The sequence below is a fragment of the Monodon monoceros genome, unplaced genomic scaffold, assembly GCF_005190385.1.
Source record: "Monodon monoceros isolate NGI ecotype Baffin Bay Population unplaced genomic scaffold, NGI_Narwhal_1 Super_Scaffold_22, whole genome shotgun sequence".
Classification (NCBI taxonomy): Eukaryota; Metazoa; Chordata; class Mammalia; order Artiodactyla; family Monodontidae; genus Monodon; species Monodon monoceros.
In genome coordinates, this window is record NW_021703779.1 from 60,404,925 (window position 1) to 60,430,612 (window position 25,688).

At 49.5% G+C, this 25,688-nt stretch overlaps 2 protein-coding genes across 2 annotated transcripts in view; one reads left to right on the plus strand and one right to left on the minus strand.

Annotated features, from left to right (window-relative positions):
* NHSL2 (NHS like 2) overlaps nt 1–25,375 on the plus strand; it is a 274,480-nt gene extending 249,105 nt beyond the window's left edge. Inside the window, exons 3-9 of the mRNA XM_029240069.1 lie at nt 4,113–4,268; nt 7,127–7,254; nt 7,561–7,756; nt 9,615–9,746; nt 10,984–13,311; nt 14,789–14,921; nt 15,763–25,375. Of these exons, the coding sequence (XP_029095902.1) occupies nt 4,113–4,268; nt 7,127–7,254; nt 7,561–7,756; nt 9,615–9,746; nt 10,984–13,311; nt 14,789–14,921; nt 15,763–16,087 (3,398 nt within the window). The 3' untranslated portion in view covers nt 16,088–25,375. The remainder of the gene's footprint in view (nt 1–4,112; nt 4,269–7,126; nt 7,255–7,560; nt 7,757–9,614; nt 9,747–10,983; nt 13,312–14,788; nt 14,922–15,762) is intronic.
* RTL5 (retrotransposon Gag like 5) lies at nt 44–3,953 on the minus strand. Its single transcript, XM_029240070.1, has one exon. The coding sequence runs from the start codon at nt 3,658–3,660 to the stop codon at nt 1,942–1,944; it is 1,719 nt and encodes a 572-aa protein (XP_029095903.1). The 5' UTR covers nt 3,661–3,953; the 3' UTR covers nt 44–1,941.
* Nucleotides 25,376–25,688: the final 313 nt, after the last annotated feature.

Genomic DNA, 25,688 nt, shown 5'->3' on the forward strand with positions numbered 1-25,688 from the left:
GGCTCCACCGATCCCCAGGCTGAGACGGGGCCGCGTACCCGCTAAAAAAAAAAAAAAAAAAAAAAAGACGCAGTGAGAACACACTAGAAAGAAAGTGTTAACAGTGCTTGCGTCTGTGTGGTGGGATTCTGAATGTTTGGGGCTTTGGGGTTCTTATCGTTTTCTCTATTTGCCAATTTTTCTACAATGATTATGTATTACTTTTCTCTTTGGAGGAGGGGGGTAGTAGCCTTTTTAAAAGATAGCAGCAGGTTATAGGAACTTGGCTCCACCGATCCCCAGGCTGAGAAATGTGTGAGCAACAAAAGGGCTTCTTACCTCCCACTGATGAACCTCACCAGAAACCAGCCGGAGGACTGGGTTTCTCCATGACTCCTCTTCCTCCAGCTCCTTCCTCTTGCCTCTGGGCTCAAAATCCTAAGGCTGGGCTGAGGTTACCTATCAGACTCCGGTGAGGAACAGAGGCTTAATTTACTATGTTTTCCTCCCTTTGGCCGCAGACACTTCGGCTGCACTTGCCCAGCTGCCAGGCCTTGTGCAGGAAGCCCAGTGTGGAGGGCAGTTCAGGCCAGCAGTGGATCTGACTGGCATTCTGTGGCCAGAGTGACATACTGTGTATTTTTCACTGCAGAAGCAGTGTTTTCTGGACCCAAGGCAAGCAGCAGGTCTCTATGAGGGCCCCTAGGTTAGGACCCAGAAGCCCCAGGAGTTACTAGGAGGCAGTCAACCGCTTAGGCCTCACCGCCTACTCGATGCCCAGCGCCAGGCCATGGCTTGCCCAGAATGTGAGAGACACAAGGTCATCCCGACTGCAAGGCTGCAGTGGGTGAAGTCTCTGCAAAGAGGACCTTCCTCTCTACTCTCAGAAATAAGGAGTCCTTTAAGTTGGAGTTGAAGAGCAGGCCTTGGGCCTCTCTCTCTGGCAGTCTGGGAAGGGAAGGCCAATTAGGCCACCTCTGGAACCCCAAGGATGGCAAATCTTCTGCCAAGACCTTTGGCTGGAGACTGCAGTCCAAGGCCTGGCCGGGGGAGGAGACCACCGTCCCTAAGGAAAGAGTCACTCCTTACAAGGTCAAACTGAGTTGTTGCTGCTGCTTTCTCCTCCTCCGGCTCCCCCACCCAACTGCCTACCCTCTAGGCAACATCAAGGAAAAGGGTAGGGCATGGAACATTGGGCTCTGTCCACTGGGGATGCCCAGGAGGGTAATGTTGTAAGAGGAGAGGGTCCCAGATCTGGAGAGCCCTGAGGCCCTGAGCCTGTAGTCTGTGGGAAGGTGGAACCAGCTTGCTCAGTCAGTCGAGGTCAGGTCTCAGCTGGGTGGTCCACTGGACACGTGGTTTTGCATACTCTCACTGGGCTAGATGGAGGGGGTTCTTCAGGGCCCTCCTGCTGGAGGGGTGACCTGAAGCAAGTGTAGGCTTCCAGGACCGTTTCTTGATAGCATTTGCTCTCCACTGATTATACCTAGTAAGTGGCCGCAGTGGCTTTAAGAGTTCAGTGGAGCCTGTCCTTTCACTCACTGGGGCAGAGCAGTGAGGCATTGGGTGAAGTCCTGGTTAGCTAGTCAGAGGATTAAACCATAGGACACAGCGTGAATAAACGCAGGAGAGGTGAGGGCTGGGAACAACTAGAGGGGAAATACAAGAGGGTGACCAGTTCATTTACAGGAACAGGCCCAGACACCTGCTCTCTAGCTCGCGGCAGGACGGAGCAGAGTGCACGCCAAGAGGGCAGCTACTGCTGAGCCCTCCTTTCCCTGGTGTCACTCCCCGGTCACAGTCGCAGGAAGGTCTGGAGTTCTCCAGGTCTTCTTCGGGTTCTGCAGGTTTGGAACTCCCTTAAGTACTGGTCGGTCAATGGGGTAGGTGTGGCAGCGAAAGCAGGGGCAGGGGACGCAGTGGAAGGGTGTGTTCCGGGGTGGGGGCAGCTCGCCCCGGCTCTCACACGCGAATGCGGCCCCGCGCAGCCCGGTGGCCCCCCTGCCTCGGAGTGAGGCGGAATAGCACCGGGGGACGGCGTCGTATTTGGCGTTGCCCCAGGCGACCTGCCCGGCGAATCAGTGGCGGCGAACTGTAGAATGGTGAATTGGTACCTGGAAGGCCCTCCAGAAGTGGGACTCGATTCTGGTTCCTCCGTCTGCTGGGCTGTATGATGGGAGGTGACACATCTAGGAAATTTTCATGATAGTAGCCAGAAGTCTGGGATGAAGCATTGGCGTAGGTGGGCTCTATCTCCATCAGCTCATCCAGGTCATCATCTTGGGTCTCGTCCTCTGTCTCTTGCTCCTGTTCTGGCTCCTGCTCGAGCTCCTGCTCCGGTTCCTGGCGGCCACCCTCATGTTCATCGTCTTTCTCATCCTTATTCTGATCTTCCTCCTCCTTCTTCCTCTTCTTCCTCATCCCCTCCTCCTCTTCCTCCTCTGCTTCCTCCTCCTCTTCTTCCTCCTCCTCTTCTTCTTCCTCCTCCTCGTCCTCCTCCCCTTTTTGTTTCAGCTCCTTCTTCCTCATCTCTTCCTCCCTCTTCCCCCTCTCCTCCCCCCTGGTCTCTTGCTGAATAGCTCTCACGTGCCTCCCCTGGTCCTTGTCCTGGAGCCTGCGCCTGCATGCCTCTTCATCTTCATCCCCACTGTGGCACTCTTCTCCCTCTTCACCTTCAAGATTACGGTCTGCTGCAAAAGGGAAGAAAACATTGCGAACCCCAGGGAGTGGGATTGGCTTGGGGACACGCACTTTTCTTTCTATCTCCACGCACTCGAGAATCAGCTCGTCCAGGTCGGCCATTTCAGTTGACCATAAGAGCTCCTTGCGGAAGAATTCTGACAGGCCTTTGAGGAATTGGTTTTGAAGGCGGCAGTCATCCCAAGACAAGAATTGAGCCAGGAACTGAAAAGCATCTGCATAGCTGCCCAGGGTACAGTCTCCCTGCTTGAGCTTGCGGATGGCTTTTTTTGCCACACTTGGGGGGATGGGGCCACAGAATTCCTTACGGATTTCATCCAGGAAGCGCGGGAAGTTGGCATGCAGGGGGCTTCCTTCCTGGGTGACTGAGACGGCCCAGTCCTTGGCTTCACCAGCGAAAAAGGAGATCAGAAAGGACACCCGCTCAGCGCCCCCGGGGAAATGATCCTCATGGTCGGCTATGAAAGTCTCTAGCTGCATCAGGAATTCAGCCAGGTAGACTGGGTCGCCCGAGAAGGGTTCTATCTCGGGCCGCTCCAGCGGCGGCAGAGGAGGCTGCGGGGGCAGCTCCTTGGCCGAGGGTGGGGGCAGCGCCGGCGGGGGCGGGCTGGGCAGCGGGGGTGGGTCGGCGGGCCCGCCGGAGGTGCCGCAATCCTGGATCACGCTAATCAACAGTTCGTCTGGGGCGTACTCGGGCTCGGCGCGCGGGGGAGGCCAGCACAGGAAGGGCAGTTCTCCCTCAGGAACGGCGTCAATCTCACTGAGCGGGAACTCAAAGTTCTCCTCGGAAAGGACGGGCACCACGGGCACCGGCCAACGCATGTAGCTCGAGACATTGCCCCGCAAGGAATTGACCTCGGCCAGGGCTCTGCCGAGCTGAAGGCCCAGATTGGCATTCTCCCCGCGAAGGGCATTTAATTCTTCTCGCAGGGCCACGTTCGCCATGCGGAGGCTATTGAGATTCCCGGCCGCCTCGGACATCAGGACTAGTCTGGGGGCCTGGAGCTGCGGGCGGGGGTGGGATGGGGAGCCGGGGGCCGCGGCGGGGGGCGCGGGAGGCCGAGCCACACCCACCAGGGCAAGGGCCCGGCGGCTCGGCCCAGGGCGCGTTACCTCGTCCCGGGGAGCGCAAAGGGCGGGCGGCGGCGGGAGCCAGGAGGCGCCGGGCGGAGGAGGCGGGCGGCGAGGCAGCGAGGCGAAGATCGGGCGGGCGGAGGCTGGTGGCGAGGGAGAGAACGGACTGCAGCACGATCTGTCGAGGAAAAATCTTGCGGCTGGCGCGTCCCCGCCTTTTAAGCGTGGCCCGCGCCACCACCCCCACCCCCGGCCGGGGCGGGTCTTGGGGAACCGCGGGCGCCCACTGGCCGCCGCGCGCCGCCCCCGGCCCCCCCCCCTCGCCGGCGGCGCCTCTCACTGCCTCTCTCCTTCCCTAGCTGCAGCTAACTCGGGTCGGGAAAATGCGACAGCGACTGCCCACTCGAGGTCGTCATGGCGACAGCCAGTGAACGTGTTCCTCTCCTCGGGCAGGCCCCCGAGTGTAGAGGAGCTGCTTCGCGAGGCGCAGCTCAATCTCCAGAGCCTGTTGCAAGGTACTGAGAGGGAGGGGGGCTGCGGCCGGAGCCCACGGGACAGATGCATAGCTTCTGGAGGGAGGCGACGAAGAAAGAGGACAGGGACTCGCGAGATAAAGAGAGAGAATAGTAGAAAACCTATTGAGAAACAAAACACACACTTTCCATCTCTCACCTTCCAGACTACTGACTCCAAAAGCCCTAATTCTACGGCTGTTTACACCCTCTGGTCCCCCTCCCTCATTTTTTTCAGTTCAGTAGTCTCTGGGGGAAAAGGGACAGAGGCCGAGGCAGGGCCATGGGTCAAGTCATTTACAAAGAGCGCTGGATGAGAGACTACCGCAATATGGGCCCGCATACCCTCAGGCCTTCTCTTGCAACATCACCCAAGTCTTTGGAATCCCGGCGCCCAAAGACAAAAGAGGCATCTGCAGGGTCTCCCACTGTGGGCTTCACTCACTCTGCTCTTGCAATAACCTTGTCCACATATCTCCTGGGTCGCTCCTGCCTCACCAAAGTAAGCCCAATACACAGCACTCAGAGCTCACCTCATCCCCAATTCCCAACCCCATGTCTCTGAAGTATACTGATGAGCACCTTGTACACAAAGCTGGGTCCACACAACCCAGAGAAACAGCCCAGCCATAATGCCTGAGCAGTCAGATTGCCTGCACCAGGCAGAATGAGAAAACCGAGACTTTGAAATCAGACAGAGTCAGAATCTAATTTGAATCCCACACCTAACTAGCTGTGTGACATTATTCAGATTACCCAACCTCTCTGAGCTTCAGATTAGTCAGTCATCTTTAAAATGGGGATTCCACTTCCCCACATGGCATGATTTTGTGAGAATTAAAAATAGGGTGTCCACAAACTGATTAGCAAGAGTATCTTGCAGCTGGAGAGACCCAGAGAAGATGCAACATCTACTCCCAGTCTGTGTCCTTTGGAACATAGGCTGATTTAGACACAATATTAAAATTAATGTAAAAGAAAAAAACAGTTGTGGTCCCCGATAGGACCTTACAGTGTGAAGAACATACACATTGACCAGAGGGATTTATCCAGTGTAAGTGGCAATAGGATTAAAACTCAGTGCTATGAGAGAGACTATTGGGGTGCTACAAATATCTGGATGGCAGTTACAAGGGGCATGAATATGTCAGAATTCACTGAGCTGCACACTTAAGATTTGTGCACTTTAGGTAAGTTAGATCTCGAGAAAATAATATAAATAAAACCCCAGTGCTAGTCACAAGCTCCTTACACCCTCCAGGCACTCACTCTCCCATTCGGGCCTCTTTTCCAAGCCTAAAAGCCCTTACTCCCTCTTCCCCACTCCAATCCTTACACTTTCTTCCAAGTTCTATTCTTGCCACATAGAAAAAGACCTTTAACACTAGTTCTGCACTTTGCATCATTCCCTCCCTAAGCACTCATACGAGGCCCTTTGTACCATCCAGCTCAAGAGGACCTGTATAGTTCCGAACTGATTTTTCTTTCATTTGTTCATTCATTTACTCATTCATCTACTAGTCCCAGGTATATATTTTGTCCACCTAACCAGACTGGGCTTCTGAATGTAAAGGATCACATCTCTTACTACTCTCCGGTTTCCAGAAGCACCTGGCACAGGGCTGGATCCCCAAGAGGACATTTGCTGAGTGAACATTAAAAGTGAAAAGAGGTCTTATTAGCTGTCATTTATCCGTACCAACAAAGGGTAACTTTTACGGAGAACAGAAAACTGCAGAGGGGCCACCCAACTGAACAACGGCCATGACCCCACCTCCCTGCCAGGGCAGTGGCAAGCTTAGAGAAGCAAGATTCTAAGGGACACCATGAGCCTTGTGTTCAGATAAGAGAGGAGCTGCTATGCAGAAAGAAAGAGTCAGTGTGCTCTGTGTTGCCACCATGGGCAGAATGAGGACACGTGGGTGGAAACCTAGGGGGAGGCCAATTTACCTCAAGATAAGGAAGAACTTTCCTGACACGCCTGAAAGCCCCAACTGTCCTTGGATGGAATGAGCCACCTTGGGAGGAAGGCTTCTCCCCTCCTCTGCAGGCAGGTGTGTGTGGAGGCTGAAGAAACACCTGGAAGGGATGCTGAGGAAGCCGGAGCCCAGAATGGGATGTTGGACCAGAGAACCCTCGAGGCCCCTCCTGACCCCAAGTTTCTATGATTCTTCAAATCTCTGTTCAAATGTGCAGAGTCCTGACTGTTCTTTAGTCTCACTTCCTTCACTCGTTGAATTCATCACTTAAATGAAACCCCTTCAAATCTTATGCATCCTTCTTATTCCCCAACGATGCCCCCGAACTTCTCCTTCCTCCTCCACCACTACCTCCACCTTCCCTCTCCTTCCTGGACCTGATATGCCCCCCACAGTGGGACTAAGGTGCAGGGAACCGAGCCCTCAGAGGCTCAGGTAAGAGTTCTCAGCATCCAAGGGAGCATTCCATGTTGGACTTCCCAACGCAAATTTCTTTGTGCTTCACACAGGTCATGTCCCTGGTAGGGCTGCAGAAAACCTGAAGAGATGCAGGACTTCAAAGAGAGAATCTTGCAGCAGAGAGTAGCAAAAGGCGTCTGCATCCTGAGCCTCTTTCCTGAGTTGAGCACTTAAGGTGGGGGCCATGGAGACAAAGGCTTGGTCCCCGAACCAGCACAACTCAAATCCATTGACTCTCTTTTCTCCTCATAGGAAGTAGGCATTTTTCCATTCCCAAATGGCTCAGACGCCGGGAACTATCCTAAAGAAGCAATGAGAGTCAGACCTGGCAGCTAGAGCAGGAGCCCCAAGCTCATGGTCCTTCGCTGGCCCACCGCTTGGCCGTGGCTCCCTAGAGTGTGTATCCACTGTGCTGTTTTTCAGAAGAATATGAGGAACAGTACTCGGAGGCCAGACTTCTGGGGCAGACCTTCCGCTCTGCTGATGAGGCCCCTGAGCCCACTCCCAGCCCAAGGCCCCAGTCTGCCAGGCGTCTGGAGTTTGTACTGATGGTGAGTTGCCTCCTCCCCCACCTGGGAGAGCCAGCATGCAGAGCTCGCCCCGCACCCATTGACGGGGAACCTGGAACTGCTTACATTACCCACTGGAAGCTGCTGCTCATCTCTGCTCACCAGCAGAGCCATCCTGAGGCCCTGCCGAGACGGGACCTGCACGGCAGGCGTCCGGCCTGGCAGCCTGTCCACACTTTCCTGCCTCCCAGATGAAGCCTCCAACCACCCTGCCTAGACAGCCATTCTGTGGGCACGGCTCGTCTCCAGTCGGGAGCACACCCTTCCCATCACCTTCTTTCCCAACAGCCCACAAAATGGCAGCTGAGCGAGGATGAGACTACCATGCAGGGTGTGAGGGCCCCTGAGGCCTCCCTGAGCCTGCCTACCGCAGCCGACAAGCAAGCTGTCTGGAATAGTCCCTTCCCTCTGCCCGTCCTAGAGGAGAAGCGATGGCTTCAGCCTTGTCCCACGCACTCTGACATCGTGCCCATCAATGTCTCCGGTAGAGTTGTTTAGCATCGCCTCTGTTCGCTTCCCTCCGTGCCAACTACAGATCATCCTCTCCAAATGCACTGGGTGCTGGGGGAGGGAGCGAGACTTTCTTTGCTACTGGCTCACCCTGCACTGTCAAGGTCATGGCTCTCGCCCGGGAACGGAGGCATGCTCTTTCTTCACTCTCTACTGGCCCTGCCACACTAACTGAGACCATTTGATGGCAAAGGAAACTCTCTTAACAGAAAACTCTAAAACCTTATGAATTCATGTGCTCTTTGGAGCATCTGTGGAAACTTAGAGTGTATGAGTTATGTTTGGTTTGGGGAAAGAAGACTTCTTGTGCCAGAAGCCGGGTTTGGAGCACACAGATAGGAGTTGCAGGGGAAGTGTGGGGTTCAGAGTGCTGGTGGTAAACGGGAGGATCAGTATATGTGCTGCCGAAGCGAGCACTAAACGGGAGGATCAGACCCAGAGTACAGACCAAGGGCCTTGTGGCACTTTGAGTCATCACTCAGTCTCCTAGTGAGGTGGGCCTCTTGCACTTGTGTGAGACCAAAGAGGGATCCAGTACTACCTTGAGATGGGGAAAATAATGTACGCAGCTCAGCTGGTTGTGTCTCTGGGGACATGTGGCACCCTGTACCATGCCCATTATTAATTCACTGTCCACACTTCACCGGCTGTAAGTGGAAAAGGAAGAAGGTGGAAAATTTCAGAAGGAGATAGGGCCAACGGCCTGATGAAATCAAGACCTCCTAACCCAAGGGGACCAGAGGCACCCTGTGAGCCAGTGCCAGCCCATGGTGTGCTGGAAAAAGTTGATGAAGATGTTGAGGACAGCTCTGGCCACAGGCAGTGACGCTCCCTGGATATGGGGTAATCTAGCGCCACTGGTGTCATCTCAGGAAATTAGAGACAGGAAATAGAGCGCAGAGCCTAGGGAGATGTACTAAGAGGTGTGAGGGCTGAGAGGAGAAACTCACAAAGTGATGGTGGGTGCTTTGTTTTTGAACTTCTACCTTACTCTCAACGAGGCTGGCCCTGTGTTTTGCCCACAGAGCCACTTTCTGTGGAGGGGTGTACCTATGTGGCCATGGGGCTGAGAGGGGAGGGTTTGGTTAGGCAGCCGCTGAATGAGAGACAGTGCAGGGGAGCAGCAAACCTCACCCCACTGCCCCCGCCCTGCCCCTGCCCTAGCAATTCCACAGGAGCAAAGACTGAGCGGGTGCTTTGAGAAAAATAGATCTCAATCACCACGCAGGGGCGAACTTTGATCAAATGTGATCAGGTGCCTGGAGGGAGGGCAGACTATCAGACTGCTTCCTGGATAGTGGGGAGGGATGGCGCAGCTTCTTGGAGACACTGTCTTCATCGGCCTGAATAAAGGCTTTGATCTGAGAAGAGATTGCAATCAAGCAATATCTAGTCTCAACATGTCTCTCCACTCCAGTGGTTCTCACCCCGGGCTGTACATCTGAACAATCAATCACCTGGGGAGTTTGAGAAAATGCTTCTATTTGGGCCCTATTCCCAGAGTATTAAGTGTTCTGAGGTGGGGTCTAGTTATTAGAGTTTGAAAAGCTGCCCAGTTTATTTCGATATGTAGCCAGGGTTGAAAACCATGGCTCTCGGCCACCTAAGACTCACAGGTGACCCCGGGTGGACCTCTGAAAGCTAGCATGCGTGCTTTGGAGCTGCGGGTGCCCGGGGCCAAGTTGGGAGGGATGGGGAAGAAGGGTCGCCTGCCTGGATGCTATTCATGCTCATCGCTACTGCCATCATCCCTTCTCTCAACCTCAGGCCAGTTTCTGCCATACTGTAAACAGAAACCAGGATGCACCCAAGTGTCTTTATTTTGGCTACAGGGCAGCAGTTTGATAAACATGCAAGTTTGCGACACTCGTTGTTTAACACAGAGACAGCCGTGAACCCCAAGTCCACCCTGAGGCGGAGGCGGACCATTATTGGATTCTCTAACTATTCTCAGCGAGACCAAGGTGACCCCACCATAGCTGATCCCCCAAACCCTTCCCCTTGCTCACTCTCACCATTTCTGCAACCCAAGTGGTATTGCTGTGACAGGGAACAGGAATGATTGGGGGGGAGGAGGGACTTTGGATGTCCTGAAAAAGCCAATATAGTAATTAAGGATAACCAAGGACCTTTTGTCAAGGGCAGCAACCAAATATGGAGAGCAGGTCTCCCAGGCTAATAAATTCGTTATGTATATATTTCCCATTATAAGTGGAATATAACTATGTATCTCGAATTTAGGCAGATAGATGCCTAAGAGGGGGAATCATCACTAAAAGTGCCATCTTCACAAAACCATTACTGCCATTAAATGAAGGCCATCCAAAGAGCACAGACCGGAGAGATATGGATACAAATTCTGGCCTCTCCACTTACTAACTGTGAGGACTTAGCCAAGTTCCCTAACCTCTCTGAGCCTCAGCTTCTTCATCTGTAAGTTGGGGATGATGATTCCAACCCGGTGGAATGTTCCTGAGGGTCAGAGTTATTGTATGTAATTTTCCTACCATGTGCCTGGTACATAGTATGTGTTCAGCAAATGGTGGCTGTTATTATAAATTATCATAAGAGTAGTCGTCATCGTTGTCATCATCATGATATAACATCCTCATGATATAATAATTGTTGTGTATATGAGAAAATCTTTGGGGATTTTCAACATCTGAATCGTTTCCTCACATCTGTAGGTTATTCTCACTTTTTCCTATTGCCAAGTTAAAAAGCGACAGGTGTCAAAAATGCAACCAGACTCTGAACTTTCCAGCTGTGGCATACTCCCAATGCACTGCTGGAGCTGAAGTTCACACTGCTGTCCTTTATCAGTTCGAAAGCCTCTGCTCTCATCTCAGAGGAGGTGAACGCTGAGGTCTGTGGTCGTTTCATGAGCCTGGGGTGAAAGCCTAGAAAAAACCCATGGTAGTCCCACGTGCCACTTCAGCTCTGAAAGGCATATTCAAAGCTGGAAAGTCTTTGGAAGCCATCTGGACAATTCAAGGGCACCCTGTGACTCACTGTGTGGTGATGGGCAAGGACCCAATGTCCCCAGTATCCTCATCTATGGAAAGGAAGAACCAAGGAATTCTGACCAAGCTGTTGGCAAGTGCTTCTTGGCAAAACTTTGGTGCTCCCGTCTCTTTAGTGACAGCTGCTGCTGGGGGATCCCTGGCTGCACCACTAACGTTCTGTGTTTACCTCCCCCAGGTCACAGCAACAGCCCCACAGGCAGTGTGGCCTGCTCTACCACCTCAGACATCAAGCCCAGCCATTCAGTTCCAGGAGGTGTTCACGGAAGAGTTGCCATCAGTCAGGAAGCTCAGTTACCAAATCTCACCTCGCCAGTATTGAGAAATCCTTCTAGCGATCCGGAAGAACCTCTCCAGGCACGTGGTGGCACAAAAGTCCCTGGCATGGAGAGCATGGGGATGGTGTACAGCGTCCCCAGTTCTTGCAATGGACCAACAGAATCAACGTTCTCCCCTTCCTGGAAGGGAGATGCTTTTACCTACGTGACTCCAAGTGCCACTGCTCAGAGCAGTCAAGACAATGAAAATGGAAAAAGTCCTTCCTCTGGGAATTCTTGGATCTCTCTGCACACATTGCCACCTCTGGTTCCTAAGGAGGCTGCTACCTTCTTTGTCACTCGTGATACCCCAGCAGGATGCAGTGGGTCTGCTGGCTACTCTGAGCATTCTACTCAACGAAGGCACGTATCAGAACGACCCTCCAAGATTGGCCTCCTGACTGGTGATACCTCAAGGCTGGAGACAGGCCCAGGTGGGGCCAGCAGGTTTCGGGAGCGGTCACTGTCTGTACCCACAGACACAGGCATCACGGATGTGGACTATGACGAGGAGCAGAAGGCCAGTGAAGCCTGTGCCCTGCCTTATGCCAGTACAAGTTCTGAGGGCAGTAACAGTGCCGACAACATTGCCTCCCTTAGCGCCCAACAGGAGGCCCAGCAAAGAAGGCAGAGGTCCAAGAGCATCTCACTCAAGAAGGCCAAGAAGAAGCCTTCCCCACCGACTCGCAGTGTCTCACTGGTCAAAGATGAACCAGTCCTCTTGCCAGACGGTGGGTCAGCGCTACCCAAGGACCAGAGGCCCAGGAGCCTTTGCCTCTCCTTGGAACACCAAGGACATCACTCATCCCACCCAGATACTCAGGGTCACCCAGCTGTGCCAAACTTCAAAGACCCAGAAGGTACACAATTCGCCCACCACTGGTATCTTACTGACTGGAAGTCTGGTGACACCTACCAATCCTTGTCCAGCTCCAGCACTGCCACTGGCACCACAGTCATTGAGTGCACCCAAGTTCAGGGCAGCTCAGAGTCTCTCGCCTCCCCTTCCACCTCCAGAGCCACAACGCCTTCCCAGCTTTCCATCGAGGTGGAGGCCAGGGAGGTATCCTCCCCAGGAAGGCCCACTGGGCTGATGTCACCCTCCAGTGGATACTCCAGCCAGTCAGAGACACCAACACCCACTGTCTCCATGTCCTTGACCCTGGGCCACTTGCCCCCTCCAAGTGGCAGTGTCCGGGTGCGTCCAGTGGTACCTGAGAGGAAGTCATCACTACCCCCAACATCACCAGTGGAGAAAATGTCCAAGTCACGGCTATCGTTTGACCTACCGTTGACCTCTTCAACCAACCTGGACCTGTCTGGGATGAGTATCTCCATCCGAAGCAAAACCAAGGTGAGCCGGCATCACTCGGATACAAATTTTGGGGCCAAGCTGGCCCAGAAAACTAGCCCCAACCAGCCAATCATGCCCATGGTTACTCAGTCTGACTTACGTTCTGTTCGCCTGAGGTCAGTCAGCAAGTCTGAACCGGAAGATGATATTGAGAGCCCTGACTATGCTGAGGAGTCAGGAGCTGAAGTCTTCACCTTGCCAGAGAGAAAGGCAAAACCTCCCATAGCCGAGAAGCCCCCACTGGCCCGAAGGCCTCCAAGCTTGGTCCACAAGCCACCTTCTGTCCCCGAGGAGTACCCACTAACCTCGCCTACCTTGGCTATGACCCCCAAGACCTCAATTCAACATATGAGGCCACTCCCTCAAGATATATACACGGTGGTGCGGAAACCAAAGTCCTCCAGCTTCCCTGAAGGCAGAACCCTGGGGGAGTCAACAGCACCCTCATCTCTTGTTTTCACGCCTTTTTCCAGTTCCTCTGGTGCTTTCTTCTCAGGAACACAGCAACCTCCCCAGGGAAGTACGGAGTATGAGGGCCCCAAGGGGAGAGCCCTACCTGAAAGAATTAGCCTCCAGAGCCAAGAAGAAGCTGAGAAAAAGAAAGGCAAGATTCCACCTCCTGTACCAAAAAAGCCCAGCGTGCTGTACCTGCCTCTCACCTCACCTGCAACTCAAATGGAGGCCTACACGGCTGAACCAAGGCTGCCTCTCAGCCCCATCATCACCCTGGAGGAAGATGCCAAGTGTCTACCAACTAGCAACCACCTGCCATCGGCGGGTACAAGGACAACCTCCACGCCACAGGCTGACAGTGAAAGGGAGGCAAGCCCTCTGGGTTAGTAAAGTGTCTGCTGGCTTTTCCTTTCAATCCCAGGAGAGGTGAGGGTGAGGACAGAGTGCCAGGGGCAGAAGCAAATGCCCCCAGATAATGATCCTGATCCCAGGGCGACCAAATCAGTAGGGTACACCTCTTGAGGGTTTGAGTTACTCTAAATCCGTCTCACTGCCCTTGGGATGGGGACCAACCCAGGGGTGGATCTCCAAGGCCCAGCCTGGGCCAGACTACTCTGAAACCGCCAGTGCTGAGCTAATGAAATCAAAGTAGGTCTTAGCACCCTAGGACCTTAGGAGCTTATCTTCCTCCTCAGGCAGGCATCTCCTGCCCTAGGCACTGTCTCTCCACGTCACCGTATGGCACTTTTCACCAGCCACACTGAATTTAGTTTCATGCGCGGGACTCAGTACCCTCCCAGCCTGAGTTTCAAGTGCTATGGCAGGCTGGAAGGCTTCAAGCAGTGGAATATGTTACCAGCAGCAGCTTCTCTTAGTGCTTTCTAGAGGAAAGGGGGCTCATCTTCTTGGATGGTTTGAGCCTTGTTCTTCCTGGAACCTTAAGACCAGGCTAGAAAATGTTTCTCATCCTTTTGGGGTTTTTTCTTGTCTCTCTTTGTTTTAATTGTGGTAAAATACATATAACGTAAAGTTTACCATCTTAACCATTTTTAAGGGTACAGTTCAGTAGGTGTTAAGCACATTCACGATGTTGTGCCACTATCACTACCATCCATCTCCGCAACTCTCTTCATCTTGCAAAACTGAAGTCTGTACCCAGTCAACAATAACTCCCCATCACCCTCTCCCCCCAGGCCCTGGCAACCACTCGTCTACTTTCTGTCTCTATGAATTTGACTCCTCTAGGGACCTCATATAAGTGGAATCATACAGTATTTGTCCTTTGGTGACTGGCTTATTTCACTTAGCATAATGTCCTCTAGGTTCATCCATGTTTCTCATCCTTTTTGAAACCCTTAACACCAAACATCAAAATCTTATGGCCTTCCTTAAGCTGATTTGGACTTTCAACGTAAGTTAAATCATTGCAACTAAAACAAGCAAACAAATCGAAGCCACAGGTAATTTTAGAATCTGCTTCCTCAAACTCCACAGGCTCCCTCTGAGATTCAGATAGGTCCCACTCCCACCCACCGGTTGAGTCATTGCTTTAGATTGCTCTCAGCTCCTTGAGCTCTAAAAATGATGCGTTTAAAACGAGAGAATGCTCAGGCAACCTGTTGTAATGGAAAAGGCACGAGAGAACAGGGACCCAGGCTGATCTTCATCACTCCCCTCCATGTTTTGTTGGCCAAATCACTAACCTTAGGAACATTTTGTTCCCCTGCAAAATGGAGACAGCAAGTCTCTGCCCTGCTGCCCTCCTGGAGCTGCTTTGAACATCACATGAAATACATATGAGAATGTGCTTTGTCCTAACAATTGTGGTCAAAGTCATTCCTTCTGGTTCTTATGCCTAGGGAGCTCGATGGAACCAAGAACCGAAGAAAAAAGTATAATCAGTGATAAAACAGCCGAATGGATTGCGGAAGAAGATGATGATGTGTTTGTGGCTTCACGAACAACTGAAGATTTATTTACCGTGATCCACAGGTCTGGACCAATTTCCTAAATTCCTATCATAATTGCCTTTCCTTCTTATACCAGAAGAAAAACTGCTACCTCTAAGCAGAATGCTTAGAATGGAAACTGGAGACTAAGTTCAGATACCCACGTAGTGAACCCAGTCCAGGGCCTCACCACCTCCAATTCATTGACATCTTTGGGTGAAATGGAAGAGAGGCAGGCGGGGAAGGGAGGACCAGGTGCAGAGTGAGAGGCCCCTCGTCTCCTAGCAACCCCAGGGCCTATTGTGGCTCCATCTGCTTTCTCACAGCTCTGCCTAGAGTCAGAGACATTTAACCCTTCACAGAATTCCTTGTACCAAAAAATCTCATCAAGAAGTGAAGTGGGGCACCAGGCCGAGCATCAAAGCAGGAGCTTAGGCAAAGGGGGACCAGACGGGGACCCCGTTATTGGACAGAAGCACAAAGCACGGGCTCCATGATGAGGAAACGGGAAAGAGCCCAGTTATTGGAGTTGGAGCACCGGTTCAGAACAGGATCAGCTCATGGGCTGTCTTGATTCAGAGTCATTGAGCTACTAGCTTTGACTCCTTAAATTCTTCCTTGGTACCAGAACCTGGGCAGGACTGAGCCTGCAGGCATAGGCCAAGTGACTCTAGCTGTGGGCATTGAAAGGAATGTAGGGACAGGGGGCCAGACAAGGGACTCTGAGGACTTAGTGGAGAGAAAGAAAGCTGGTAAGTATGACTGCTCACAAGGCTGTTGCATAGAAGTTCCCAGATTGTGTCACTGGCATTCGTGAAGTTATATGAAGCATTAGGAAATGTCTGCTGCACAAATTCACTCAAAGTAAACTTTCTCTCATTTAGGTCCAAAAGAAAGCTGCTTGGCTGGAAGGAGCCTGGTGAGGCCTTTGCTGGTGGCAGCAGACCAACCTCCCACTCACCAATAAGGAACACGGCTGAGTCTCCTATCAGTGAGTTGGCTGCCTCTGCAGGGTCAAGCGGCAGTGCCAGCCTAGATGCTGGCAGAAATGATGATTTCAAGGCCTTGCTACAGAAGAAGGGAAGCAAGGCAACTCCAAGGTCCCGCCCCTCAGCAGCAGAACTGCTGAAGACCACTAACCCACTGGCTCGGCGAATTATTGCACAATTTTCAAAAGACTACGAAACCCCTGATAACCCCAGTACCTAAGCCCTGGGTTCAGCAAGCAAGGTTGAGTTACTAAGCTTGAGTAGAAAAGGGGGAAGAGAAAAAGGGTTTTAAAAAGGAACCATGGAAATAACAAAAGAGCCTGCATTTCTTTTACATTAACTCACACTCTGGACAACAGGAGAGAGGCCACATCCAGAACTAAAATCATCAGGCACTTTAATCATCTTTAGACATTTTATGTTCTCATACTTACAATCTTGCCATTACTAACTACCGATTTTCTCCTTGTTTCCCCCACGTGGTATGCACTCAGAAGAAATTCTCAGATGCAAGGGCACATACGCCATCTTTTAAATCAATGACCAGGCTGCTCCATCCCTGGCTCCTATCACTGAGGGGCACAGTGAGAGAGCAGATTGGGGGCTGCCAAACCCAGGGGACACAGGGTGCCATTGCTGATTATTCACTTTCCCAGCAAGGCCCTGATGGCCCTGCATGGAGAAACGGAAGGACCCTGATGCCTCTTCAGCCACAGTATAATTCTCCGCCACAAGAGGTTTGCAGGTGTGCACTTGTTTCGGCATGAGGTTGATTGGATGGCTTTTGTCGTGCAAAATATGAATGTGACTCTGTCCTGAACTTCACACCTTTTTCAGTTTGATTGTCTACACGGAGATCAGGGTGATGAGTTTTAGTAAACATATAGACCCCCCCCCCCCCCCCCCCCCTTTGCTAGAAAAGGTCAGGACTGGGTTGCTTTGGATGAACCAAGCTTGGCCAACAAACAAGGCAGCCGTTTGTTCACTCAGATCTATCCAAGGTAACTCACATGTGCGCCTTGAGATCCTTCAAATGTCTGCCAACAACGGCAGCTAGTGTCTGTGCCCAGCTCATGCTGCATTCGAAGAACTCTCGCTTCATTTGCTTACAGTATTCATTACAGGAAGTCTTTAGCTGAAGGAACAGCATCCTCAAAGTGCCAAAGAGGAGAGAAAGTAAGTGTAACTTGCCCACCACCATTCACTTCAGATTGTGGTTTGTGGTTGGTTTGGTCTTGTTTAAATGAAATCTTCCTCTGTTTCCAAACCGAGAACGTATAGACTAAAAGGATAGATCCAAAATCTGAAAGGCAGCCTTGCAAGTTGCTATGGCCCATAACCCAAAAAAAGGGCTACTTTTTGCCGTTTACTTTCTGCTGTTTGACCAATTTTCAATTAACCTTCTGGGGGAGAATGTAAGGACTGGGGTAAATGGGATACTGGATGCTGACAGAGTCCCAGGACAGTCATTGTGACCCCTTCTCCCCACCCCCTGCCAAAGCTTATAGACACTAACTTTCCTTGTCAGTTCAATTTTCTAAGCAAAGCAAGAGCCGTGATTCATTTGATTTTCATATGTCTGGTTTCTGGGAGGTTGGGGGGAAAAAATAGCACTGAACAAAGAAAACTGGCTGACTAATAATGGAGGATTAATTGTCCACCATTCCCAAGAGGGAAAAAGGAAAGTCAAATGAAATTGTAGCCTGCTTCACAAAGAGAGTCCCCTGACCTCTTCCTCCTTCACCCCCCACCCAACAGATTCATTGGTCAACCTCTTGGAGGATGTGGAAACTGCTCCCAGAGACAAGCAGATCTTGATTTTGGCAGGTCTCAATAAGAAGCAAGCTCTTTAGCCCAACTGCCCACACAGCGGAAGAGCAGCTGGAAAACCACACTGAGTGCTGAGGGGACTTGGGCCTCTCACATAGAACCCCTAGGCCTGGGCCCTTGGTTGGTACAGTTCTGAATTCTAGACTTCTGAGTACAGGCCAGGCCCAGCACCTCCCCCTGATTTAGACAGAAGCCACCTCAAATAATAGACAGTTCTTGAAAGCCCAGTTGCTTTTGAAAGTGAACCAACTATTTAGTTCAAGGGTCCTGACCAAATTTCAGAGGTTTTGCCTGAAATAAAATAAGATTCATTCCTGGCCTTAATTTATATATGAATGCCACACACTTGTCTGCCCCGGACTCAGAATCCCAAAGGATGGAAACATTTTCCTCTGTGGGGAAATGAAGGAGTGTTTGTGCTTTTGCCTAACAAAAGTGAAAGGCTGCCGGGGCCCTCTACTCCAGAACCATTATGAGCTCTAAAGCAGAGTACGAGACTCACACAGTATAGGACTTGTTACTTCCGCTAACTTTTCTGGAAGCTTCTTGTTTGGTACTTCTAGTGGGTTTTGCCTCTCCCCTCACCTTGCCACCTCTGGTGGTTTTCCAGAAAGATTCTAAAGCTGAATATCCAGACACCTTGATGTCTTTCAATTACCTTGAGTCTTGTTTTCCCCTGCAATACTCCGTATGCCTGGAATATTTTAGAAGGTCTTCTACATCTTCACTATGGCCCTCCAATGCCCAGTGGTGTTGCCATTAGCATAAGAGGATTCGGGGCAGAGATGATGTGGGCAGAGGTAACACTGAGGACTGGTAATATTCATTTAATATTTTGCAACAGGTGGACCTAGTCCCAAACAACCAACCAAACTGTAGAATTTCTACCAATCTCTGATTAACATAATGCCAGACAACTCTCCTAGTCCTCACACTCAACATCTCGCCTCCCCTTGGGTATCATAGCACCAACTCTGTCTTCCACCCAGGCACAAGCCACAGTGTCTGCTGCCTCGTGCACCTACTCTGCCAAGGCTGGAGAAGAGAGGCTGAAAGCCCCTTCCAGGAGGCCTTTCAGAGAAGCGACTGTTGCCGCTATTACTAGTGTGAAGAGTGATAACAATTTTTGAAGGTGGAATACAGAAGGGATACAGGTGAAATGAAGTTGGCCCCAGGAAGTCAGGTTCCAATTCAAGTTGTTTCTGTCCCTCTGTTTCCTCTGATTCTAACCAATAGCAGCAGGTGGCTCTACTGGACTGACTTCTGCCTAGGCAGGAGTAGATGCAGTCGTCCCCAGGGGAGGAGGTTAATCGGTAGCTAAGAGCACTTTGCCCTTGGTGGGTGTTCATTATGTATTTGTGGTTCAAACATTGAGGGTAGGGAGCAAGTCGTTCTCAGCACAACAGGAAGCTTCGCTGCTGTCTCCTGTCCTTTGCCTGTCTCAGTCTCTCACCTGGGCCTCCCACATGGCCCCAACTTGCCCCTCAGTCCCTATTTCTTTGAACTGCATCCCTAGCCGACAGCTCACCCTTTAAGGACGCAAGACCGCAGGCAGCAAAATAGCTTGCATTAGCTTACTGACCACAGATTGACCAGTTGATCTGGAATCATTACTTTGAATGTGCAGAGACAGAGGAGAGTCTGCAAGGCTCTCACAAGCACGTCACCGGACACCCATTTTAACTCTCCGACAACGTGGGTCAGATTGTGATCCCGCTGGACCCATCAGTCTGAGCAGATATGTCCACGCCACCTGCTCTCTTCCTCATCAACAAACTACTTATTAAAAAAACAAGTTCACAGTCAGTGCTCTGTTCCTCCAGAGGACCTTCCATTATCATCAAGTCTGTAACACAATGGCCAGGCTTCACTTTAATATGATTTGCCAGGGCCAGGACTAGAGTGGGGTGAGTGAGGTGCCTGGGGTGCAAAATTTAAGGAGGCACCCACTCTCAGGGCCATGTTAGTGCCTTACCCTCGTCCCGGCCTTGCGATTTGCACTCTATAAAGTAATATTGGTTTATCTTCTTTCTATGGACATGTATGGTTCTTCCGATTTCGGGGGGTAACTCCCCATCTGTTGTTGCACCAAATGTTTTATTGCCATCTATTTTTCCACTGCTCTAAACCTTTGTATGCCTACACATCAAAGACTCTTCAATATTATCAGAAAACATGGCCGATTTCTAAGTAACCTACTCCAAGTGGCAAGTTAGCGCCCATTTCAATAGGGATGCTGACAGGGACAGCCCTTCAGCAAAATAGTGAATGAGTTGGAGGTCTGTCATTGGGATCCTCCGTCTCCTCTGTCTGCTCCATTCCCCCCGACCTTGCTTCTTAGCACCAACTCTGAGTGTGTCCTCGTTTGTCCTCCTCCTTGCTAAGGAAAGCATGCTCTCAGGAAAGGGATAAATTCCTTTACTTTGAGATTATAAGGCTTAATGATACCTCTTTGGAGGGTCACTTGCATTTTAACAGGGAAAAAGCCTTAAGCCAAAGGAATGACGTTCTACTTGTAGAATTTTAGGCATCAATCAGTTGCAGAAGTGTATTTTTCACCATGGAAAGGTCAAATTCCCTGATGACTAACTCCCGAATATAGAAAAAACCTTAATCTCCTGGAACTAAGTAAATTGCTGATGGTCGATTAAATTCTCCTGATTCTCAGTGCTGTTCAGTATGGTTACTACCAAGGGACTCTCAGAAATGGCTACTAAAGCCACTGAGAAGGCCCAGATAATTATTATACCTTAACATTTTTACACAAATGGAATTAATACTACTTATTATTTGAGTAAAGAACACAAGGATTTAAAGAGTTTGTGAAAATGTGTCCTGTCTATGAAAGGTGAAACTGTCCAATCAGTGTCAGATCAATGTCAGCTGTCTGGTATCTCTGGTACCAGATTATTAAACTTCCTCGAGGCGCAAATTTACTGCATGCAGCCTTGGCTGCCCCCCAACGCTTATCTGTGTTTCGTGCTACTACTTCCCCTTGGTGTGAGAATGAGACCAGATCTATTCCAGAGCACCCAGTCCCTCCAAAGCCTTTGCGTGTATTTCAGCTGTACTTGACTAAACTATTTGGGATTTAAACGGATGACTGGGAAAGAGGTACAAAAGAGCTACATTTGTCAAAGGGCAGAAAAAATGATGAGGATTTTAACAAGGATATGAAATAAACAAATTTTTGAATACTCTGAAATATTTGTAGAGGAATACAGTAGGAAATGGTTATAGGCACACATTTAAGGCACTTTTAATAAGTTTAACAAAACAAGAAATTTGCATAAGTAATGGGTTATGTGAAATAGGTATCTACTTTTGCTCAGTAAAGCCAAAAACCTAGGCCAGTGGTTCTCAAAGCGTGGTCCCAGGACCAGCAGCAGCATCCCTATAGTGTGTGTGTGTGTGTGTGTGTGTGTGTGTGTGTGTGTTCCAGTGACGTTACTTCTTCAAGCCCCTGAGTCACTGTAGCCACGACTCTCCAAACGATTCCAGCCTTTCCCATCTTTTCTACTCTCGTTACATTATGTGATCAGTCTCTGGCCATGTGGTTTATATTGTCATGTTGCTCAGATACATTTTTATTTGCTATTAAGAAATTATCAGAATCAATTACTTGCTCAACCTGAAAAACCTTTGATTTGACTTAGCCAGCACATCTGGCCAGTTTTTGGTTTAAAAACAATTTTGTAATTCACAAATAGGAAAGAGGAAAATGTGTTACATTCATTTGGTATTGCCAACCCTTAAATGTCTGTCTTTCCTGTGGTGGCTGTTCTCTAGGAGGGCTCTGGCAGAAATAGATTTGATTTTAAGATTTTGCATATTTGTGGAATTTGATATCAACAAATCTGTAAACAAAATCTGAACTGGAACAACCAGTTAACTCCTCTCTAATTCCAAGCTTTATGAAAATGTATTCCTTATGTGGTGTTGAGCTCTTTTTAATGTTCAATTTTATAAAATGTTCTGCATGCAAACGCAGCATCGTGCTCATTGTACAAGTCACCTGACACTCATCTCCTCCTCCATATGTGTGATGGTGAAGAAACAGCAACATGTATGTTCTTACCTCTCCTGAATCAATTGTAAATTACAAATCTTTTCATTAATTTTTAAATGAGATATATTTACTCTGGCTAGTAGTTAAAATTTTATTCTTTTTATTATATTTCATTGCTACTTTTTTCTACTGACTCCAGAGCTTACTTTGGGGACTATTTCTTATTTCTAGATTGCTGTATTGATCTTATTTCTATATTTATCTGTAGTCATGGTATGTTAGAGCTGAAAGAGACCAACCTCTCCTTTTACAGAGGAGGAAACTGAGGCCCAGAAAGTCAAAAAACTTACACAAGGACTTCCCTGGTGGCACAGTGGTTGGGAGTCTGCCTGCCGATGCAGGGGACGCGGGTTCGTGCCCCGGTCCGGGAAGATCCCACATGCAGCGGAGCGGCTGGGCCCGTGAGCCATGGCCGCTGAGCCTGCGCGTCCGGAGCCTGTGCTCCGCAGCGGGAGAGGCCACAGCGGTGAGAGGCCCGCGTACCACAAAAAAAAAAAAAAAAAAAACTTACACAAGGTCACACAGTGGCAGGGCCCAGCCTCAATCCCAGTTCTCCTGCCTCTGGGCCCAGTGTTTTTTCATCCAAAGCACTGCATTTATGGAAGAGCCACAGCTGGCTTCTACTTTTATGACACATGAATTTCCCAGGTATTTCAGCGAGCAATATATATGCTTTAAGGAAAATGTTCGAGTTCTTTAGCTGATGAATCCAAAGACAAATCTGATTTTCAGTTTAGAAATTTTCATTTCCCTCCAATTTCAATGTATGTGTCCTACTCTATACAGTGGATGCTTTCCCTAAAAGTTATTTGAAAAATGAATTTTTATAGATTAAATTTCATTTTTTTAGTAGAGAAGTTTCCTATGGAAGGGAGTCTTCTGGTGACTTCTTTTGAAAAATGAAAAGTCCTCTTGTCAATGTCCCCTAATGCCTCTACTTTTTTTTTTTCAGTGTGAACTTTTGTAAGTGGCATTTATTTAAAGTAGGGCAAACCAATGTAGGCTTTCCTAGAATCTACTTTATCCTCCCCTTCTTAAATTTTACAAGATAGTTTCAGACTGTTAGGTGTTCGTGAGATACTTAGTTGTATTCTAGAAACTTCTTGATATTTTAACAATCCCTGGGCTCAAACTCTATCTCAATCTTATCAAACGATAACCAAATTTCCTAATCAGTACTGAGCTCTGCATGCAGTTTCATTTCCAGAACATTCTTTGCCTAATGCTCCTTAGTATGACTCTCTCTTTAGCTATTCTCAGGCTTTCTTCCATAGCTCCTGTGTACCTCATTAGTCTGGTTTAGTAGAGTTGCAGGCAGTGCTAGTCAGATGGAGTGGTATTTCCAATTATCCCATTGTTCCAGTCCTTCTCCTGGACCTCCCCTGGTTTCCCTTTACAGGAACGCTCAGAGATTGGTGGGATTTTCCTCATCATCTAGACCAAGGTTTGACAAAGTTTTTCTATAAAGGACCAGATAGTAACTCTTTTAGGCTTTGTGGGCCACAGATGGTCTCTGTAGCATGGTCTTCTTCTTTGTTACTGTTTGCTTGCTTGCTTTCTTGCTTGACAACACTTCAAAAATGTAAATACTATTCTTAGCTCTTGGGCCATACGAAGCTGCAGATTGGATTTTGCCTGCTTGTCATAGTTTGCTGACCCCTGGGATGGGCATTTCTGTGACCCACATGATGACTGAGTTGTGTGCTGGGTGATGTGGCTCACTGTCCTCCCATCTCCCGAGCTATCAGGCCGGCCTGTGCAGAGGGGAGTGGAAAGGGGCTGCATTTGCCAACTAGTACTCTCTGATAGATGGACTCTCTCATCTGTCTCTGTCTCTGTGTCTCACTCTCTAACTACCTCGGTGTAGAAACCCTCATTCTTTTCTTTAGATCTCCTGTACTGGTTATCCAATGTGCCTCTGCTTCCTCGAGTGTGGGGTGAGCTGGCAGGAAAGAATGGATATCTGAGGTTTCTTATTTCGTTTGTCCCAAACTGTGGTCGGGGACCCCTGCCCTGGATCATCTGTCCCACTCTGCCCTATACTGCCATCACGTGTTCAGGGCCATGGAAAGTTCTGGAAAGTCTGGTGGCCCAGGCCATGAAATTCCAGTTCAGTCTATTGTTTCCTAGGGGAATCACTAGCTCTCTTGGTTACAATGGCTGGTTTTAAAGCCCAAAATGTCCATGTGTCCATTTTAATGTGATTTGGACCTGTTCTAGACTCAGCCCCAGCAATGAAATCAATGAGGTATGGAAGGTGTTTTGTGCCCACAGTTTTTCCCCACCTTAACCCCCTGCCTCCTAGACCCCCAGCCTTGGGGATCGGCTCCTTGGGATGCTCCATGCAGCACCACAGCCAGCGGTCATTCAGCACACCACCACCTCCTGTTTTCTGAACCCCTAAGAGGGTTCCTTAAAGCTTCTTCACATCTCTCTCATCTCACTCCCATCTCTACCTTTCATGCTACTTGGGGGTGTAAAGCTCAGTTTCACATTTTCACATTTGCTCGTATAAATATTGGGGGATACGGCTGAATGACAAGGTGTGTGCCTGTGTGTGTATGCGTGGTTTCTCCACCTGGACTATGAAGGTCCCATTTACTCGTGTATCTCACACACACACACACACACACACACACACACACACACACACACCATCCAGTTCTGTCATCAATTCTCTGGTCCAGTTCCAGGTCTGATGGGGCTGGTCAAGGAGGAGGGATGGTGGGGCTCCTGAGGCATTTCCCTTTTCTTGTCTCTTGAAACCTTCTTTCCACTGGCTTGTGCTGGAAGCCATTTGAAGAAACTCCTCTGGGGCAATTCTGGACAGGCCAACATACAAAGAGCTAGGACTTTAATTCCATATGAACTCTGTCACTTAGACATACCTCTCAGGCTGCAGGATTTTTTAAAATCTAAGAACATTGCTTCTTGGGACCTTTAGTTTGCTTTCTGTCATTTGAGCCCAGGGATTTACCCACTTACTGAAATCTAGATTTCAAAAACTCAAGCCACGAGTAACTTTAGGATTTCCTTATTTGAAAGCATCCATGAAACAGTTTCTTTCTGCCTTTTGTTTAGGATTTCCAGCCTTAAGAAGGAAACCAGGCTTGCACCTTGGACTCTAAAACAGCAAAAGTACCACACTTGCCAAAAGCAAAATGAGGAAGGAGGATTGGCTAGGCCTACTCTGCATAGTCAGGAGAAGGACTTTTGTTATGTTAGCGCTCACCATTCAATGCTTACTGAATGCCAACGGTGCACTCAAGAAAAATAAGGGAGACAGGAATTTGCAGACCGAGATCCTAAACTGGAAGGCAGAGATAAGGCAATTCCCTCAAGTGATGAGAATGTGTCCCTGGATAAAAATATCAAGAAGCAGCAAGAGAGATTGTCATCCCGGTCTTTTTAGAATTCCAACACAAAATGGAAGGGAGCCCTCTGTGGGGTGATATTACAAAGGGTTTTTCTTGTCTTTCTTTCTTTTTCTTTTTTTTCTTTAAAAGAAAAGGCATTCCTTACTGGCTTGCTACCAGCAATTGAACTGTATTCTTTATATAGCTAGAGCTGTTTGTGTCTTCTTAAAATAAACTTTTTCTGTTAAAATCATTTTGTTTCACCCTCTGATTCTCATTGTAGCAATGATGACTTTATCCAGACACTAAGCCCAGTTTGTGAGTATGTTTTCCAGACCACACAAGTGTGGGACCCACAAACATGAGCTTTGATTCTCACAAACCCCTGAGAGCCCAAAACAGATATGCGGGACACAGTGTCTTGCAGAAACCTGGCCCACAGAGCTGTGAACCTAAGTTATAGGGGCAGGGAATATGTCTTTGAGGACTTTGTCTCAGGGATTCTAGTTCAACTGCTCCTAGAAGCAACAAGGGGCCTCAGACAGGCACAGCTCTGGTGAAGTAGG